Source organism: Pavona decussata, unplaced genomic scaffold, assembly GCF_977016875.1.
Source record: "Pavona decussata unplaced genomic scaffold, jaPavDecu1.1 SCAFFOLD_40, whole genome shotgun sequence".
NCBI lineage: Eukaryota > Metazoa > Cnidaria > Anthozoa > Scleractinia > Agariciidae > Pavona > Pavona decussata.
In genome coordinates, this window is record NW_028145462.1 from 1,266,194 (window position 1) to 1,286,619 (window position 20,426).

The 20,426-nt window shown below is 36.6% G+C and overlaps 1 protein-coding gene and 1 long non-coding RNA gene across 2 annotated transcripts in view; both read right to left on the minus strand.

Annotated features, from left to right (window-relative positions):
* The window catches only part of LOC146483080 (uncharacterized), a 286,359-nt gene extending 266,550 nt beyond the window's left edge, over positions 1 to 19,809 (minus strand). Inside the window, exons 1-2 of the long non-coding RNA XR_014863977.1 lie at positions 19,216 to 19,809; positions 1,380 to 2,022 (exon numbers count right to left, since the gene is read on the minus strand). This is a non-coding gene — a long non-coding RNA (uncharacterized LOC146483080). The remainder of the gene's footprint in view (positions 1 to 1,379; positions 2,023 to 19,215) is intronic.
* LOC146483096 (uncharacterized) lies at positions 2,795 to 9,386 on the minus strand. Its single transcript, XM_085106365.1, has 2 exons — positions 8,472 to 9,386; positions 2,795 to 6,147 (listed from the first exon to the last, which is right to left on the minus strand). Exons 1-2 carry the CDS (start codon positions 9,183 to 9,185, stop codon positions 3,826 to 3,828), a joined length of 3,036 nt encoding a protein of 1,011 aa, XP_084962491.1. The 5' UTR covers positions 9,186 to 9,386; the 3' UTR covers positions 2,795 to 3,825.
* Positions 19,810 to 20,426: the final 617 nt, after the last annotated feature.

Sequence of the window (20,426 nt, forward strand, 5' to 3'; positions counted from 1 at the left end):
AGCTCCCAAGCATATCTAATTGAAAACGTTGAAACCTCAAATATGGCAGGGATCCGCGCGCGGACGGTCCTGAAGGGTGGCTGATACCTTAAAGTATCATGGGTTTTTTACCTTTTTTGTTAAAAATGGTGAAATAAGACCTTCACTTTGCTACAAAATAATTCTAGAACAACGAGAGGAGAGAAATCAATGCAATTCTTGACAGGAACAACTCGTACTCTGTTCTAGCGCATTTTGGAAACGAAAATACGAAAACTTGAAAAACATTATCCTAATATTTTTCAAGTTTCAATCCATTCCGACCTACTCTACTCTGGCCAGAGGCAATAATGGTCACTAATCAACAGTTTTATGGTACTGGCGTGATAATTTATAACAAAACTAGACAATTATTTTTTGTTTCTGTTGTCAGACTTGTAAACGTTTTTGGGTTTTGAAACGACATCAGATTTTCGTGATACTTCCCCTTTAAGCTCTGTTATTCTTTGATTTAATATGCTCTTGCTCCCAGATCTCAAATTTCTGTTGCGCAACATGTTTCACTTCGAAGTCGTCTAATACTTCATCGAGCCGTTCTTGAGCTGCGATCAAGATGTCCATTTTTGCTTCTAACAAGATGCCCCTCTAATGGCATTACACGGAATGCTTAATGTAGCCGCAATTATTCCCCACTGTATGTTTCGCAGATATTTAAAAATATCCTCCCTTGGCCATTGAAATAATTGTCTGAATGGTTTTATTCAGATATATTGCGTGATACTTATCGTTGTGTTACTAGGAATCATACCAGAAATAACTATGCAATAACGTCATGACCCCGCTGAACTGGTCTGGCCTCCTCTAGCTCTAATCCTTCGCGTTGATCATTCCGATCTGTTTTTTAAAGCGGACTTCCTTTCCTGTGAACTCTCCCAATTTCCGCCGTTTCAACTGTCGAGAACTACCTAGAAGTTATTATTTCGATTTACTGCTTGAAAAAGGTTGGTTTTCTCTCTGAAAACGGCAGATCCGGAGTCATTGAACGAAAACAACTTTTCCAAATGATGATTTGCTTTGACGTCACACAAGTAGAGATGAGTGGGTCCCCTCCCTCGTGATATACGCGCAGATAATGGAGTTTGATTGGGCCGCTTTTGTTCAAGACAATCAAAACAATAGATCCCTTCTGGGAGAGGGAAGAATTTAATCTAGTTTTAATGAATAAATCAAATGATGATTTGACGTCACACAGAAGTGATGAGTCGGTCCCCTCTCTCGTGATATGTGCCTGAAAAATAGATTTTGATTGGGCCGCTTCTGTTGAAGACAATCAGAACAAAATATCCTTACTAGAGGAGGACAGAGTTTAATGCATAAATTAATGTGCACATTTGCGACACCGATGAAAAACAAGATGCCTGCTATACTGGCATTGCGCGTGATGCTGGGGCTGATTCATTTATTCCAACTGTATGCTTCGCCGATTGATAAAACTATCCTTGCTAATGGAATAGTTTGAGTCACGACGATCGCGTTACGTTGTTTCCCTTGTGTGACGCTACTCAGGGTCTCAAGGGAAATTGCGGGAATTCCATTGCGATAACGTAAGCTTCTCAATGACCTCTTTTCAGTCTCGCGTCGTGGTCTAAGACTGTCAAACAAAGCACGATTCCTTCGCCAGGAACTCACCAATATCCACCGTTTTAAATGTTGGGTGCTTCTTAGAAGTTATTCTTTCGATTTGCCGCTTCAAAATGGTGAAATTTCCGTTTGAAAACGGCACACTTGAGTCCAGAACATGTTAACAATATGGCGCCAAATTTAATCTGTTTTTAATAAATAGATCAAATGATGCGTTGACGTCACACAGGTAGGGGTGAGTGGGTCCCCTCCCTCGCGATGTAAGCGACAAGAATGGATTTTGATTGGCCTGCTTCTGTTGAAGACAATCAGAACAATACATCCCGAGTAGGAGAGGGGTGAGTTTAATGAATAAATTAATGTACCGATTTGTAGCTACGAGGAAGAAAAAAAACAAGATGCCTATACTGGCATTTACGCGTGATGCTGTTCCTGATTTATTTCCATTGTACGCTTCACAGCTATCCTGCGATCATAACGACAATTGCTAAAGGAAAACGTCATGACCCGGGGCAGATTACACTATCTGACTCAGAAGACAGAAATAATATTATTGTTGAAGACAAAAAGCTTTACTTAATGAAAACGTAAACTTTAAGTAGAAATTGACAGTCAGACTTTGAATTTTTTTTATGAAGTGGATTTCCAATAACGTTTAGGCATCAGTTCGACAAAGTCTGCAGCGCAGGTTTCCTGGCTCTTTGCACTGCGAAGCACAATCTGGTCCGCAGTCAATACCGCGAGCTGTCCACTTTCTATCATTTAAACTGTCGAGTAGTTCTTGGAACTTATCCTTTCGATTTACTCCTTCAAAGGTTAATTTTCTTTCTGTAAACATTACATTTGAATCTAAAACATTAAAACGATATGATCGCTTGCTCCTTGTCAGTTCCAGGTACGTGACGATGTACTACATAGTTTAATTTCCTCTTCACGCCGTAGTTATCAAGAAGATAGCACAACTCACTGTATTGGAGCTGCAAGTTTCTCCACAAAGTAAGCAAAAAAAAAAAAAAAAAAAAACAGACTGAACAACTGCTTTATCCATGTGCACATACTTTTGAATACAGTAATATTTTTTTCTTCATCTATAGTTTTCTAAGATTTCTTGCACTTGTAAGTACTGCCGGGAACTACAGCATTGTGCAGCAGTAGTCTTGATTCCTGTTGTCATATGTTCACATCTTCGTATAATGAGTTTCTTCAACGGAGGCCAATGAATGCTGATAATATGCATACCATCACTACCATAATCCATGATGTTACACTTCCCCATATCAAGAAATATCAGTTTGAAGCAGTTTTGAACGATGTGAGTTATGCCGACATCTCGTACAGCTTTGTATCCTTTGATATTCAAGTAGTTTAACTTAACGCAGTGCTTCCCAATGTATTTTATTCCATTGTCTGTCACTGGACACTTTGCTTCACCGAGATACTTCAGGTTTGCAGAATTCTTTCCAAACTTGAAACTGTCGCCTGTGCCTTTTTCAATAGGCGACAGCGCGAAGGAGTACTTACGCCAAACCGAACATTGGTACTTGAAGCACCCCTTCGAGAAGGGCTAGCTTGAACTGTCCTCAATTTAATTGTTTAAAAATCCCCTTTCTGAAGCAGTTCTTGTGGTCTTCCAAAATTCCTGAAGTCTCGTTTATTGTTGTTGGGTAGATTGATCCATGAGTTATGTTCGTCGTATAAGTACCGGATCTTTATATTACATTTATTCAGGAACTTTATACTTGAGCATCTAATCATTATATCTTGCGCTAGTGACTGAAAAGAATAATGGCTGTAATCACTAATGCTGCTGGAATCATAAAGCGGATCTATTTCGTTCATTTACAAATTAATCTATTAGAAAATCTACTTGTATTCTGCATACTTGATAATACAATCCATCGACGCATTCAATCAAATCAATCAACTTCTAGAGCTCAACAAAACATCACAGTAAGGAGTCGAACGTTGATATAGAAAAAGTAAAAAGCCTTTTTGTATCCTACTTACTTGATAACAGAATCCACGAATGCATTGATGACAATACATCGGCACTCGGCTAGGAAGGATGGACGGGCACCTTTCTGTGTCTCATCAGACCAAATTATATCAAAGTTTTTAACATTCTTTTTTGATTTAACGAATTATTTTCTGTATTGGAGACACGAAGTCTATTATTTATCAAATACGAAACGGTAAATGCGAAGTTTAAATTCGTATTGTTATTTTTATTGCATCATGATCAGAGTAGTACACATTGATTACTGAACTATCGATATCAAGTTTATTTGCTTGTCTGATGTAAACATGGTCTAGTAAACTACCTGAAATAAATGTAGGCATCTCTACAATCTGTAAATAATCCAAAGACTGCATTAATGATGAGAGTAGTTCCATGTCGTTGCTGCTAAAATAGTTAATATTGAAATCTCCTAAGATTATATCGATAGGATTGCTTCTAACTAAATAGTCAATACCATTAATAAGGTCAAGTATGTTTGAGTTATTTTTACGATAAATTAAAAGGAGAGAAATATTTAGGTGTGATCTATGGTTGTTAAATGTGAACGTAAACCTAACAGCATTTAAAGTTGGGTAGTATTCTTGATTTGTAACATGAAATTTTTTTTTGATGCATATGGCTAAACTTGAGTATTTATCTGAATTATGATCATACCTATATAAGGAAAAAGGAGATAAATTATCTATAATATCTGAATCGTTATCATTAGGTAAAAGTTGAGTCTCAGTAAATGCTATAAGATCATTTTTCAAAATATTTACATCACATTTAACATCAGAACTATGTTTTCTTAGTGAGCGTATATTTAAAAGGCATAATGTTACAACTAAATTGTTATCTTCTATCTTTCGTTTATTTGAATGTGTAATATCTTTTAAATCTACTAACTTGAAACTTCTTAATCTATCATATTCATTATGTACTCTAGGATCTGCTTTTATGTGTTTAGTATTGATTTCTCCTAAAATATGAAGTCCTTGAAGTGAAGTTGACCTGCTTAACGCAACATATACTTGTCCATAGTTAAAAGATCTTTGTTTGTTCAAATGGAAACTTATAACAACATTTCGCAGTGTTAAACCCTGGACTTTATGAATTGTACATGCCCAAGCTAGGCTTATAGGGAATTGAATTCTCTGTACTTCTGGAGACGATGGTTTACCTGGTCGAACTTTTATTTTTGATAATACTTGTTCAATAGGAACAACAGCTTTTTCTCTAGCAAATATACTACTACTGTTTTGTATTAAAGTTCTTCCTGCTTCATTATCATCAAACTTTATATAAACCACAGTTGGCTTTTGTGTTTTTTTATTGACATGAATCTTAACAACAGTTCCCATTTGTCCATTTATCAGTCTATCTGCAATATTAATATTTGTAGTAAGCATTACTCTAGCACCTTCTTTAATCTTCACTTCAAATTCAAGCCCTCCTGTTTTAGATCTCCCTCTCGATAATACTTTGTCAATATCTTGTTTTGTAACATTTGATGGATACTGGTCTGTAGCTCTAAGTACAAACAAAGGTGTAGATAATTGTAAAAGTTGTTTGTTGTTATGTTCATTAACAGGATCATTTTCTGCCCAGATGTGAAGTGCATTCAAGGGGTAATTGTTTGTTGATGGGACTAATACTCGAGAATTAATACAATTAAGATCCTCTTCAGTTTGTGAAGCTGTTCTAAATCTGTTTAAAATTTCGGCGAACTGCCGATCATTTTTCTGCCTCATAATGTCAGTCAATTCTATCATCGTGAAGACATGCCATGGATGACATAAATTGAAACACTCATTGTTGAATTTTTCAAAAATAGGTTTCCTCCGTATAGGTGGTAGTTGATACAAATCTCCTACAGCTATAATACTTATACCAGCAAATAGTTTAGAGCTGGATGATCCAAAAATGTCCTTTAGCCTTTGATGTATATGAAGAAGAGTAATGTTAGAAACCATAGAAATTTCATCTATTATAATAAGCTTTAATTCCCACAGTGTAAGTCTCATTTGTGTTTTCTTTTGGTCAGACATTGCTGGAAGATTGTCACCGGTTTCTTTAGGGATAGCCAACGCTGAATGTATAGTTGTTCCGCCTATGTGTATCGCAGAAACACCAGTGGGCGCCATTAACAGTACTGTTGGCAGATCAGGATTACTTGTTCTCTGTCTAAATGTTTTAATTGCTGTCTGATATATTGTATTTATTACATGACTTTTCCCTGAGCCAGCACCTCCAGTCATAAAAAGATATATTGGGTTAATGTCGTAAGGTTTTAGAGAACGAAGATTTTTAACTTTGTTTCTACACCAGCGTAGCACACTATCATACGCAATACGCTGTTTCTCGTTTAACGACCTTATATGTTCACGTAATAGATCATCAGAAATTTCCCTTGGTTGAACATAACTTGTAATTGTTGCATTTGTAGACTCTTGATCACTACTAGAATTGGAAGAAAGATGTGAAATAATTTGTTCATTAAATGATTCGTCATGAGTGATAAAAATCTGCGAGTCAGCGAGCCATGCGAGCCAAGGTGTGAGCCATGCGAGCCGTGCGAGCCATGCGAGCCGTGCGAGTCACGCGAGTCATGCGAGCCACAGTATAAATGTTAAGAATTTTTATTTGTTGTATTTACATTCACATAAGAACAAGAACAAGAGCATCGGAACAAGATGAATAACATCGCAATATTTAATTCTTACAGTGGGACAACGCAAACCATGATACTTTTTGTTACAGTCAACCCAGGTCACGCGTGAACGATATTTTTGAAATTTGAACGGAGTTTTGAAATTTACATGTCAGTTTTGAAGATTTCAGAGTTCCCGTATAAATTTCCCTAGCTTATTGACGGTATAAAGCTATGAATCAAGAATAACAATTGTTTCCCAATTGTTTTGAATCTTTTTTTTTTTTTTTTTCAGTTAATGCGTCTTTTTCGGAACTATTTCCAGAGAACTGTCCAACATTCCATTCACACGTCGGACATTACAAAGAGAAATTCGAATGTTCATTTCATTCTTGGAAATACTGTTCACGCGTGACCTGGGTTGACTGTAATTGACACGTCAGGGCTGATTGTCAGTGTCATTCCAAACTTGTAAGGAATGATAAATGAGTACTCAAAGATGAGCGAAGTCAATATTGTCGCACTAAATTCAATTTGAAAAGAAGCAGCGTAACAGAAGCATTTGCCGTCAGCTGGTGGGTCGAATGCTATCTCGAAACCAGCCTCTGCCACTCTAGTGGCGAGTTTTGAAGAAAGACTTGTCTAAGGGAAAGGACAACCACATGCAGCAGTCAGCCAACCGACAGAGTGCTGATAACTCTGATTCTCGACTAAAGACCAAACCTGTTACAGTCGAACCAGGTCAAGCGTACCCCCCTAGACTCTATTAATGGATCGATTATTTGAAAATTGAACCCATTAGTCGTTTCAAAGAATGCATTCATTTATTCATTGTTAACGCCGATCAATGATCAAATTAAAATTCGCAGAACATAGATCCGCGCTAACAGTAAAAGCAATAGCCTGTAAAATTCAAACTACAGTACATTTGAAACAGCTCGTTCGTTCAAACTGTTCCTGCATGTTGTTGACACATTCATATAATTCGTTATGCAAATTTGGTCATTGCAAGAGCACAAAGTCATGCGCTTGCAAATGAGTCGGGCTGAAAACTTCCAATTTATCTTTCATGTATAGCATTACCTACCTTGTAGCATGAAAAAGTTTGGTATATATCATTATTTCACCAGACTGTCCATTATACGTCGACAAATAGCGCAACACATGTGCTGCCATTGTCGAAGGTCAACTGAAATGAACATCTTTCACTGTGAGTTCGCATACTTTTCGCTAAATTAATTTGCATATACCTCAAAAAGAGGACCGTTTATTATAATAAAACGCTTCCAGTCCTTTTTCATTTTTGTTTTTGAATAACTAACGGAAAAAACGCAAGTGTACAAACGTAAAATGTTCATTTAGTGGTCATTAGTGAGTTTAAATTTACGCGACAGGACCCACCGTGCCCGGTTTAAAATGGCGAATTTTCTTTCTGACAGTACGCGTTGACTGCTGTAAATCACGAGAAATCTGCTTTTTGGAAAATCCACTGTTATATAAATCAAGAATTGCCGCTCTGAATATATTGAGAGGGGTTTTTCCCCGCGGGCTTTCTGGTTTTCTGATTTCATGCATTATTTGTACCCTGGTTCGTATAATCCAATCAGAAATCTAATTTTGATTTGAATACTTGAAACGACTAACGGGTTCAATTTTCAAATAATAGATTCATTAATAGAATCTAGGGCGGTACGCTTGACCTGGTTCGACTGTAAAATGGCGCGATTTACTCACCATTCTTGACGCCAACACACGGAGATCGAGGTGCTGTTCTTTTGTTTTTTTTTTTGTTCTTGAATGAAGTTCCACGTGGATATCAATGAATGACATGTATCAATAGATACCTATTCGAGTAGTGGTGCAGCCGTATGTTTTTCTCGGATTTTTTTTCTGAAGTCTTGAACCTTAATAAATTTTTGCGTATTGTTTTTATTTTTTTGCGCATCTTGGGCGATTTTGAATAGGCAAAATTCTCTCCAAAATTATAACAAAAACGAAAAAAAAAAAAAAAAAAAACAAAGAAAAAAATTCGTCCAAAATTTTCTCACGCGAATGTAAATAAAACAAATAAAAATTCTTAACATTTGCACTGTGGTTCGCATGACTCGCATGACTCGCGTGACTCGCATGGCTCGCACGGTGGCTCGCATGGCTCGCTGGCTCGCAGATTTCGCAGACCCATTCGTCATCACTTTCAACATTACTTTGCATATCTAATTGCAAGTCTTCATTTTCTTGATCATTGAAAGAATCAAAGGAATGGCTAAAATTATTAACTTCACTATTTCTTAGGGCTTCTAATGCTTCTGTTATAGCATCTGCTTCAGGTTCAAATATTGTTCTTTTTTGTTCAACAATAGCTTGCACTTTCGGTTCATAAAATCTTGATGCGTATGTTTGTTCATTCCCAATGAGACTATCTTCATTACGCCATGGATAGTACAGCATAAGTAAGTGGTGAAAGTACTTTTCGGGTTCTTTTACTCTGTTGGGTCTATGATACCGTAATACAGCCTTAGTTTTTCTACATTTCATAACTTCGTTTGTGTTTATTAATCTTATTTTGGATGGTAAATAGTTAATGACATCTGCATTTGTAGTAAATTGAACATGTGATTCTATAACATCATCTGTAAGAATTTCAGGTTGTGCATCGCTTGTTACACAATCATTTTTGTATTCTTTGTAATAATATGCAGCAAATTCAGCTAGACATAAGTTATCAATAATTGGATTTTTGTTAGGTCTGATGCTATAGCGTTCTATTATATTGGATTTGTAAATATCTGTACTATCTTCATCTAACTCATCAAGTTCTATTTTGCTCTTTGCAACTCGAATTCTATTGTCAGGTAAATCTGTACTCACAAAAACTGTTTTAGGGAAAACTTTTCTCAACCAAAGTTCAGGCATACATCTATATACACATTCTTGTGAACTCACTTCTCTAGTAGAAAGAAAAGCCGCTCCTATTTTTCTCAAACTGTCTTTAATGGCCAAATTTGAAGTCTTTGCTTCTTTTGCTGCATTCGCAATAGCCTGTGAACATTCTGTTTCATCCTTTGTGAAGTATGAGCAAACATAAGTTATACATTTGTAATGGTTAAAAACAGGTTGTAAGTCAACATTAGCCCTAAAACCTTTTATTCCAGCAACAAAATAATTATTAATAAAACAGCTATAAAGCGGTCTTTTAAGATGCAGATCAAAATCAGAATCACCAGATATAGACAAGGCCCAGTAATATTGTTCTTCTGTAACACCTAATGAACTCAACAGTTTTTCTTCCGTTGTCTTAGGATTATACTGCGGTTTGTTTGGGTTCAAGATTTTATTTATTTCTTCTTTTACTAAGCAAAGAATTTCATTTCTTCTTGTTAAAATGTCTCTTTTCAACTCTTCATCTAACTTTTCAGAAAGTGGTTCTGCTACTACTGTTTTCTTTGTGAAAAATTGTCCAAAATTAAATCTGCATGGAACATTAGTATATTTTCTACAACTCTTTGAGTGATTGTGCTTCTGATAAGTCTGAACTAAGGTAAATAATTGAGAATCTTTTTGTTTATCTGGCAAATATGCTTGAACATGATTGTCTATATATTTTATGTAATCTTCTTTTGTTTCATTTGTTAACTTTGGGCAATCATTTGTCCATATTAGTGCATGTAAATGAGGTGATCCTCTCATTTGAAATTCAATACGTAAAGCATAATAAACTATTTTACCAATAGGATTTGCTTTACTCAATAACACTTCAGTAAAAAATGTCTCTACTCTATACTGAAAATGCTTAGCAACAACAACAGGATTAGAATTAAGCATAGAGCACCTCTCATTGTAAGACAATCCTTCAATTTCTTCATCAGTTAAATTAAGTCCTTGTATTTTCCCAATAATTTGAAACAACTCAGGCCATCGAAGGTCAGCACAAGACAATGTCATGAACCATGTTGGAATTCCAAGTTGTTTTACCATCGCTATAACTTCATACATAAATTTTTGCCAGTATGGTGGTGTACCTGGAATTTGTCTTAAAAACAAGTAAGCCTGGTCTTGAAAGATAAGATTTTGAAAATTTTGCACATTAGATCTTAAATGAGATGCAGTCAGAGACTGTCCATGAACTTTTGTCAGAGCAATAGCAATACTATCTGAAACCTTTTTTTGTTCTATGATGAACTGCGCAAAAAACAAATATTCAGGATTCATTGCAAACTTACCACTATAATGTAAAAGACGGGCATTGAAGTATTTTGTAGGTGACAGATTGACCGCTCTCTCCACAGTATAGCCAAATCTGCCCTTTGGGAATAATACTGGAAATGCTAATTCTTCACAATGTTTATCAGTCATGAATGAAACTGGATGTTTATTTTCACCTGGTGCAATATTAAAAATTTCATTTCCATGAGACTTTAATCTGGTATTTTTGTCCACATTTACAGGATAATCTGGTAGCACTGACTGTAAACACGTTTCAGAAGTTGCTGCTCTAAATTCGTTCAAAGGATCATCTCTTTCCTCCTCACTTTGATCATTTGTTGCTTTCTGTTCACAAGATACCTGAATAATTGGAAACTCTTCACCATCACTGTCTGAATTAGCTCGTAAATGCATTTCTCTCAGATTTATGTCAATGTTTTCAATATTAACTGTTATACCACTATACAAAGGATTGTTTATTCTGAGCCAATTTAGCGCATTGAGTATAACTGCAGGTCGTACAGCTTGAAAATAAACATGGCCTCTAAAATCAAGATTTCTTTTAAGTTTTAACATAATTATTCCTGAGCTTTCAGGAGGTCTAGGCAAGACATTACAGGTATGATCACATTCTACAGGCACATTACAGATAGCTCCTTTAATTTTCCTTTGTTGACCTTTGGGCATAATTACTATTTTTTCAAAGACAATGCGTTGAGATATAAGAATCTGCTCAAGTTTTTCTAGACATTCTAGTTCTGGGGGAGTTTCATCAACCATTAATTTGTTATAAACAGCTTGACAGGGAACTTGTTCTTTTAACAATTTAGAGTGACATGTTTTACAGATATATTCTTTCTTATCAAAAGACATTTTTCCTGTGAAAAGATGCTGTTTGACATATTTAATTTTCTTTAATTCTATTACTGTTTTCCTATAAAGAGTTCTATTACACACAGAACATATGTAATAAGGCCCTTCTCTTACTGCTTTTTGGAAAGATGCAATACAGAAGTCCAAGTCATTGTCTGAGATATCTTTTCTTTCTTCTGTATTCCTAGCCACTCTCCTGATCTTTTCGAGCCATTTTTCTTTTTCTTCGCTTTTCATGTTGTGATAAATCTCTCTTGTTTTAGCTAAGAGTTGTTCTTTCTGATGAGGATCTATAGATTTATATTTCTCTGCACGGTGAGTGAGCATTTTTTGTTTCTCATTGGGATCCATAGATTTATATTTCTCTGCACAATGAGTGAGCATATTTTGTTTCTCATTGGGATCCATAGATTTATATTTCTCTGCACAATGACTAAGCATATTTTGTTTCTCATTGGGATCCATAGATCTATATTTTTCTGCATAAGCAGTGAGAAGATTTCTTTTTTCATTTGCATCCATAGATTTATATTTTTCAGCACGAGCAACAAGAAGATTCTTCTTTTCATTTCTATTCATAGATTTATATTTTTTGGTACGTGCAATCAAAACTTTTTGTTTTTCATTACTGTAACACTCACGGCGCTTATCTAAGTAGATTTTTTTCATTGCAGGCTCAAATTGAGTATAAGACTTTCTTCTTTTAAGTGCAATTTCTTTTTTGCACTTAGCAGATTTGTGGCATTTCATAATCTTTTGTTTTTCACCTTTATTCAACTCACAAGTGCACAATACACTCTGAAAAAAATACTCTATTTCATTTGACTTTACAGTACTTGTCACACTTTGACAGACCCTTTCGACTAAATAATTTTTATCACTTACTCTGTGTACATCAAGTCCTTGAATTTTATTCAAAGAAATTAAGTAAAATGTTATATTTCTGCTGGTTTTGTGAAAAACGCAACTTAAACATAGGCTTGGAAACTGAAGTAAAAATCCTGAACTCTTAGTTGCATTTTGCAACATCAACCTCTCAAGGGCTAATTTACTAAAAAATGAATTACATATAAGAATTCCTTTATTACTCGTAACAAACTTTACATTAATATTGGCACCGTATATATTGACATTCTGTGGTAGTTCACTGGAACTTGTCTGATTTTTAATAGTCTCAGTAAAGAAAGCACTTCCATATTCAACAAGAGCATCTAATGTATCAGACTTCCAATAACTACAAGGTTTAACAACAGAAAAACAAATTGCATACAGAGCTATAGCAGAACTCTTCGTTATAGTTTCATTATTTGTAGTTTTAATAATAGGTACATCTTTCGGTAAAGTACCAACAAGAACGTTATTACAAATTTGCTGCACAGTCTCGCGCGCTACTGCATTTTTTTGTATACCATTATTATCTCTTATTAAAGACTTTTCATATATAGCAAAAAACCAACCGTTAGAATGGCTACTCAAGAGGTGCTGAAATGAAGCGTAAATTCTAACTGAAACACACATATCATCTACATATATCCAACGAGTATCATCTTTTATAGCAACTGTAAAATGAGAACTTATACATCGAACCATGCCTTTAAGTACATAATTTTGACCAAGTACATCCATAGTCAAAGAAAAAAATATTTGATTAATATAATTGGATGACAGTTCCACAGTTAAAAATCGTGGAAGCGTTACAAAATGTTGTAGCATTGAAAGATCCCCAGAATGCTCTTGACACAAATCACAATAGAGTGCACTGCTATTTGGTAATATAGCCTCAGAAACATAATTCTCTAAGCCATTGTGAAGCAAGTTCGGAGAATTTATGTAAAGTACAAATATGGCCGTGCTTTTTATAATTGCATTGTTACACGATGAACAAACTGACTGATTACTTTGTTGTATGAGAAAAAGGGATTTTAATTCCTCCGTCATCATACCAACTACATCCAACGTAAATATGTCACTAAATACAGCATCTGCAGACATTGCGGCAAATGAGTTGCAATGTTGTCTTAAATAAACCCAAACAGGTTCTCGAACTACTGCCATTTCTGTTTGCACACCATGGTTTTCTAATTGTAGACATGCGTCAAATAAAGTTTGAAAAAACTCATTACGTTCGATATCTTTCAGAGAATCTTTAAAAATAGCAACGCTAAGTTCAAGAAAACAATCTACCGCACATGAAAACTTGCCTGAATGAGTAAGGCAATAATTCATGAAATGTCTTCTAGCATTTGTTCTCTGTTGTGACAGTTCACTGATGGAAGAGGTCTTGGAATTTGTTGCTTTACTGATGAATATATTCCCATTTATAATATGTGCTTCTTTGTTTGAAATAACGCAAGGATCGAAGAGTCCACGTAAAGCAGTGACACGAGGATAAGGATTGGTCTCTGTATCGCTAGATTCCTTTGCACTGACATGTGTCATTTCATGATTAACATTTTTATAAGTCCTTTCTTTTTTCGATGCAAGATATTTGCTTGTGCAGTTTTCCATAGCTTTCCTGATGCTACAAAGTACTGTTTTTCGTAATGAAGCTACTTGCATAATTTGATAAAGAAAAGACGATTTTGGGACAGTTTTTAAAACATACTTTCTAACCAATTTTCTATTTCTCCTTTTTAAACCCTTCTTTAGAGCTCTCAATGGGATTCTACTGGGTTCTCGATAATGATGCCGTCTTCTTTTAGTATCCCTTTTAATATTATTAATAAACAATGCAAATAGTGACCTACAAGTACCGTGTTTCACTTTTTTATTCATGTCAAACATTGTTAAATACTCTGTAACTATTTTTGTCCCACTCTTCTTCACAGTCCTTTATTGTGTACTTCACTGTCTCTTTTGTTTCAATATCGCACTCTCTGTTTTATGTCACACTCTTTGTTTTGCAAGGTTTGCAAGGTTTGTATAGCTGTGAATATCTGTTAATTTCTTGTTCAATGTGTTACAATTGTAACAACCAAGTGGCTGCTACTTATTGTTGTAACAACCAGGTGGCTGTTACGATGGGTGTAGCAACCGAGTAGTTGCTACGATGGGTGTTCTGTTGTAACAACCAAGTGGCTGCTACGATGGGTGTTGTAACAACCGAGCGGCTGCTACGATGGGTATTCTGTTGTAACAACCGAGTGGCTGCTACGATGGATGTTCTTTGTTGGGTTTTCTGTTATGACAACTAGCTGACTGCTGCGCTGGGTGTTCTGTTATGACAACCAGTTGACTGCTACGTTTTCTGCCACTGGGTGCTCTTGTAACAAACAATCCAGCACTATGTAGGTGCTACGTTTTGTAGGCCTTCTTTGCTCTCAGGAAGAAATTCAACCTCAACGACTTATACCTGCAAAAAAAGACAATCTGTTAAAATTGAAAGAAAAAATAACTGCTGAAAACTAATCAGAATTATATTACTAAAATAAAACAAAATACACTATGTGAGCAAGTCAGAAAGTTAGCATGACATTGTTTTGCTGACCTTTCATTATCTTACGTGACATCATACTGGAAGTTGCTTATGATAAGGTAATTACCGATACGCCACAGAAACCTGACCTCCGGCTACTTCGACTTGTCCAAGTGTACCATTTAGGCATTGCGAAAAACATTTCTACCAGTGCCACCGAGATTGTTGAACAGTTTCACTTAAAAACTCTACTAAGCCTCTGGAGGGGGGGGGGGTCATTTAATTTCAGGCCTCATCAAAGGGGGATTATTAGAGAAAGGCGCCAGTAATCGATAAGAGGGACCTATTTATCGCCTAACCTCCACCCTGTGAGGTCGAGGGACTATAGAGCGGTTTCTTTCTTTTTCCTGCAGGGATTTAACGTCCTGCCAACACTGTTTTGGCATATTTGGTTAAGGCGCCAGTCTGTAAAGAGGAAACACGCAAGTACGCGCAAAACAATCGACTCCAATGAGGAAACAGGAGCCTTGAAGGTTGTCAGTTTATTTAAAGAAGTATCAGTTGTATTTATTATCAATGGGACAATAATTATTTCAAATGAGAGTAAAACTTCGCTGTTATTATCCTTTGTTCGATATGGCGAGAAGAAACTCTACCGAAGATTTCTCAATTACATGTACTTTGTCGGAAACTGTCGTGACAGTGTCGTGACAATTTTAATGGAGTTAGCGAATGTGTAGTACCTGTCATTTAATCACGAGAAGAATTTCCGGTTATCAATAGATCGCGTGATAGGTAAAGAAACAAAATACCTTGTACTCGAGTAAGTTTAGTTTTTAGCACGATTTTGTGTGTCTATCAAGCGAGACGTGAACACCTAGTGAATAAATTACTTCTTTTAATCGGAAGAAGTGTGTTGGTTGGATATCAGGGAGGCAATTCCCAACAACTTCACATAAGCCGTAAATACACGAGGTAACTTTCCCTACCACGCGATGAAATTAAAAATACAGAACATGACGTAATAGTTTTGCCCATCAGCCTCTCTTGTTTTTCCTTAGACGGTAGATGAGTTCCCCGTTACGACATAATAGAAAACGTTGCATCACGCAGGCAGTCACATTTCCGTGTGTAGGGCATTGTTATAATTTAAAAGAGCGGCTGCACATGAGAGTCAAGTCATGAAATTCAAATACGGAGGTTGAGTATTAGTTAACAGACGCTGCAATCGAGCAGTTTTAACTCTTAACGGGTTCTTGTTTCATATATTACATTAGCCTGTGACAAGACAGGAAGAGGTAGCTCATCCTCTCTTGCCTGTGAACAGGGTCCCAAGTCGGGTGAAAATGTTACTCAAGCCTCAAGGCTGTTTAAATCAGATGTTTGAAGAAGAGAACTTAATACAGTCGGGACACGAGCAATATTTGATGCGTTTATGGGTAAACTGACACCGGGGAGTGATGACGTTAGCTATTTTTATTTCTTTTTAGAAAATGGCAATGTTGATAATCACGCGAGCGACGATGAGTGACATGACAGATCGTTGACTTGCAAAACAATATTTGTAATACCTCAGGAAACATTCCAACACACCGTAGTATTGCAAAGATGGCCATTCTGCTGCTGTAGCGTCCCATTTTTGTTGTACATAGACGTATTCAATAAGAAACTTACTGTAATTGCCAATGAATAGGTCATTAAAGGGTGAAAAAGTGCTGTAAGGTGAAAAACAAAGAGATGATCAAATGCCCCGGTGAACAGGGTCTGAGTCGGGTATAGCGCGAAAAGAAAAATGGTGAACGTTGTTGAAGCTTCCTTTCATCCGAAAGAACAATTGAGTCTTTGGTATGCTACTAAATGCAGTCTTAACACAAAAGTATAAGAATAACAGCTCCCTTAACTTCGCCTTTTAAGATAAATTACAAACCACAACCTCAGTTGTTGCGAATCACAGACATAAACGTTAACCCTAAATTAACCTATAGGAATATGATTTTCCGCCTATTTGTGATTTCGTAGAAAACATTGTTATTAATTTATTACAAGCTAGCATTTATCCACAAGTTTGTTATTATTTAATACATCAACGAAACAGAGTCAACGCAAAAGCAGTTACTTCAAGCTGCAGCAATTGACGTTCAGTCTTGAAAAGTTCCATTCTCAATACGACTACTGAATACTTTTCGAACCCAACGCCACTCACAAATTGATTATACGAAAAGTTTAAATAATGGAAATTGCTTCACTTGCAAATTTAAACCGCAGAGAATAAAATGAACCAAAAAGATGAACGGTGTTGAAACTTTTTCAGCCAAAAAATCAGTTAAGTCTTTGATATGTTACGAAACGCAGCCATAACTCAGAAGTTAATAAAAATGTCGACGCTTTTTCAATTAATGCCCGTTGAGATAAATTACAAACCACAACCTTGCCGTGAATCACACAAGTGAACGTAAACTCTGAATAAACCGAGATCTGCAGCACACTTTTCGCCTATTTGTCATTTCGTACAGAATACCGCTATTACAAGCTATATCAAAAGAGTCTACGTAAAAGCAGTTACCTCAAGCAATAATTGATGTCCTCCTCGTAAAAGATCTCTAAATACAACTAATGAAAACGTTTCGAACTCAACGCCAATCGCCAACTGCAATTGTTACCATCTAACTAAACGCTTAACTTGCTTTTCGCCATCTTTATCAACGTAGATTGCACCACTTCAACGTAACCTTGTACCCAGATTGATTGCATCATCACAACGTAACCTTACACCGAGATTGTTTTCATACGATATCGTTAGCAACTTTTGAAATTGATTGAAAATTAACCTTTGAAAAGTCATAATTTTACTCAATAATCGATCTCTTAACAAGCTTAGTCAATATGAAATGCGATCTAATCTTTGCAAGCTTATGTGCACTCTGGAGGGATGATGTAGGGTGTTGGGAGCGAAAACACAATTATGGTATTGCCATGCTGAAAATTAATGTCTGTACTGTCTCATTGCCTAATTGTAAGATCACAGCAATTTCAGAGATACCGGAAATTCTCGTGAGGCAATCTGAGTTGAAAGAAAAAAGCATGGCACTCAGGCTAAAGATAACGTATATCATACAAATTCATTAAGTCCTATCGGCGTTTTCCATGTGTGCATACAATAGTTTGAGTCATAAAGATAGCGTTATGTTGTTTCACCCACCGACGTTTTCATCAGATACCCCTCCTACCGGTCTGTTTGAAATTGTTATCTTTTGTTATTGTATGAAATCACAGCTAACGAAACTAGAGGCGAACGTCATATACTTACTGTTGGTATCTTTCTTGAGGAACAAATGACCGCAGAAAACAAAGGAATTAGTTAGTCTGAAGTATCTGTTTGTGAGACGTCAGGCGAAAATCGAAAATGAAAGTAATTTGTTCCCCTAAGGATGTTTATTCTCTGACGTATGCGTCTATTTTCACAAAAATAATCATGAGGTCAAAAATGCGCAATGACCCGCACATTTTTCCTACCGCTACTTGTTGTAAAAATCAGTTACTCAAGCCTCAAGGCTGTTTAAATCAGATGTTTGAAGAAGAGAACTTAATACAGTCAGGACACGAGCAATATTTGATGCGTTTATGGATAAATTGACAAGGCCCATCGCGTTGCGTGATGACCCGGGGAGTGATGACGTTAGCCTGTTTCATTTCTTTTTAGAAAATGGAAGTGTTGATAATCACGCGAGCGACCACGAGTGACATGACAGATCGTTGACTTGCAAAACAGTATTTGTAATACCTCAGGAAACATTCTATTCCAACACGTCGGAGTATTGCAAAGATGGCCATTCGGCTGCTGTAGCGTCCCATTTTTGTTGTACATAGACGTATTCAATAAGAAACTTACTGCATTTGCCAATGAATAGGTTATTTTAAAAAGGGAAGAAAAGTGCTGTGCTGAAAGAGCACAGGTCAACCACCCTCTGTTTGTGTGGTGTAATGACTGTTTGCAACTTGAGACTTGAGACGATATCGTAAGCTTCTCAATGACCTCCTTTCAATCTCCCATCGTGGTCTAAGACTGTCAAACAAAGCACGATTCCTTCGCCAGGAACTCTCCAATTTCCACCGTTTTAAATGTCGAGTGCTTCTTAGAGGTTATTCTTTCGATTTACCGTTTCAAAGTAGTGAAATTTCCTTTTGAAAATGGCACACTTTAGTCCACAACATGTTAACAATATGGCGCCACAATTTAATCCAAGATTAATGAGTAAATCAAATGATGCTTTGACGTCACACAGGTAGGGGAGAGTGGGTCCCATCCCTCGCGATATAAGCGACAAGAATGGATTTTGATTGGCCTGCTGTTGTTGAAGACAATCAGAACAATACATCCTGAGTAGGAGAGGGGAGAGTTTAATGAATAAATTAATTTACAGATTTGTAGCTACGACGAAGAAAAAAAAAAACAAGATGCCTGCTACACTGGCATTACGCGTGATGCTGGGGCTGATTCATTTATTCCAACTGTATGCTTCGCCGATTGATAAATCTATCCTTGCTAATGGAATAGTTTGAGTCACGACGATCGCGTTACGTTATTTACCTTGTGTTACGCGACTCAGACTATTACCGGAAATGTGTGAAATTCCATTACGATAATGTAAGCTTTTCAATGACCTCTTTTTAGTCTCGCGTCGTGGTCTAAGACTGTCAAACAAAGCACGATTCCTTCGCCAGGAACTCACCAATTTCCACGGTTTTAAATGTCCGGTGCTTCTTAGAAGTTATTCTTTCGATTCACCGCTTCAAAATGGTGAAATTTCCGTTTGAAAACGGCACACTTGAGTCCAGAACATGTTAACAATATGGCGTCAAATTTAATCTGTTTTTTATAAATAGATCAAATAATGCGTTGACGTCACACAGGTAGGGGTGAGTGGGTCCCCTCCCTCGCGATGTAAGCGACAAGAATGGATTTTGATTGGGCTGCTTCTGTTGAAGACAATCAGAACAATACACCCCGAGTAGGAGAGGGGTGAGTTTAATGAATAAATTAATGTACCGATTTGTAGCTACGAGGAAGAAAAAAAAACAAGATGCCTATACTGGCATTTACGCGTGATGCTGTTCCTGATTTATTTCCATTGTACGCTTCACAGCTATCTGGGATTATAACGGCAATTGCTTTCGGAAAACGTCATGACCCAGGGCAGATTACACTATCTGACTCAGGAGACAGAAGATAATATTATTGTTGAAGACAAAAAGTTTACTTAATGAAGACGTAAACTTTAAGTAGAAATTGACAATCAGACTATGAATGTTTTTTATGAAGTGGATTTCCAATAACGTTTAGGCATCAGTTTGACAAAGTCTGCAGCGCAGGTTTCCTGGCTCTTTGCACTGCGAAGCACAATCTGGTCCGCAGTCAATACCGCGAGCTGTCCCTTTTCTATCTTTTAAACTGTCGAGCAGTTCTTGGAACTTATCCTTTCGATTTACCCCTTCAAAAAGGTTAATTTTCTTTCTGTAAACAGCACATTTGAATCTAAAACATTAAAACGATATGGTCGCTTGCTCCTTGTCAGTTCCAGGTACGTGACGATGTACTACATAGTTTAATTTCCTCTTCACGCCGTAGTTATCAAGAAGATAGCACAACTCACTGTATTGGAGCT

What these genes read in the sequence shown, in the direction of transcription:
- LOC146483096 (XM_085106365.1), bottom strand. Translation starts at nt 9,185, where the DNA reads ATGCCTGAACTTTGGTTGAGAAAAGTTTTCCCTAAAACAGTTTTTGTG. An exon ending in AATTAGATATGCAAAGTAAT is followed by an intron (nt 6,148 to 8,471) that starts GTTGAAAGTGAT and finishes GCTGACTCGCAG; the next exon opens with ATTTTTATCACTCATGACGA.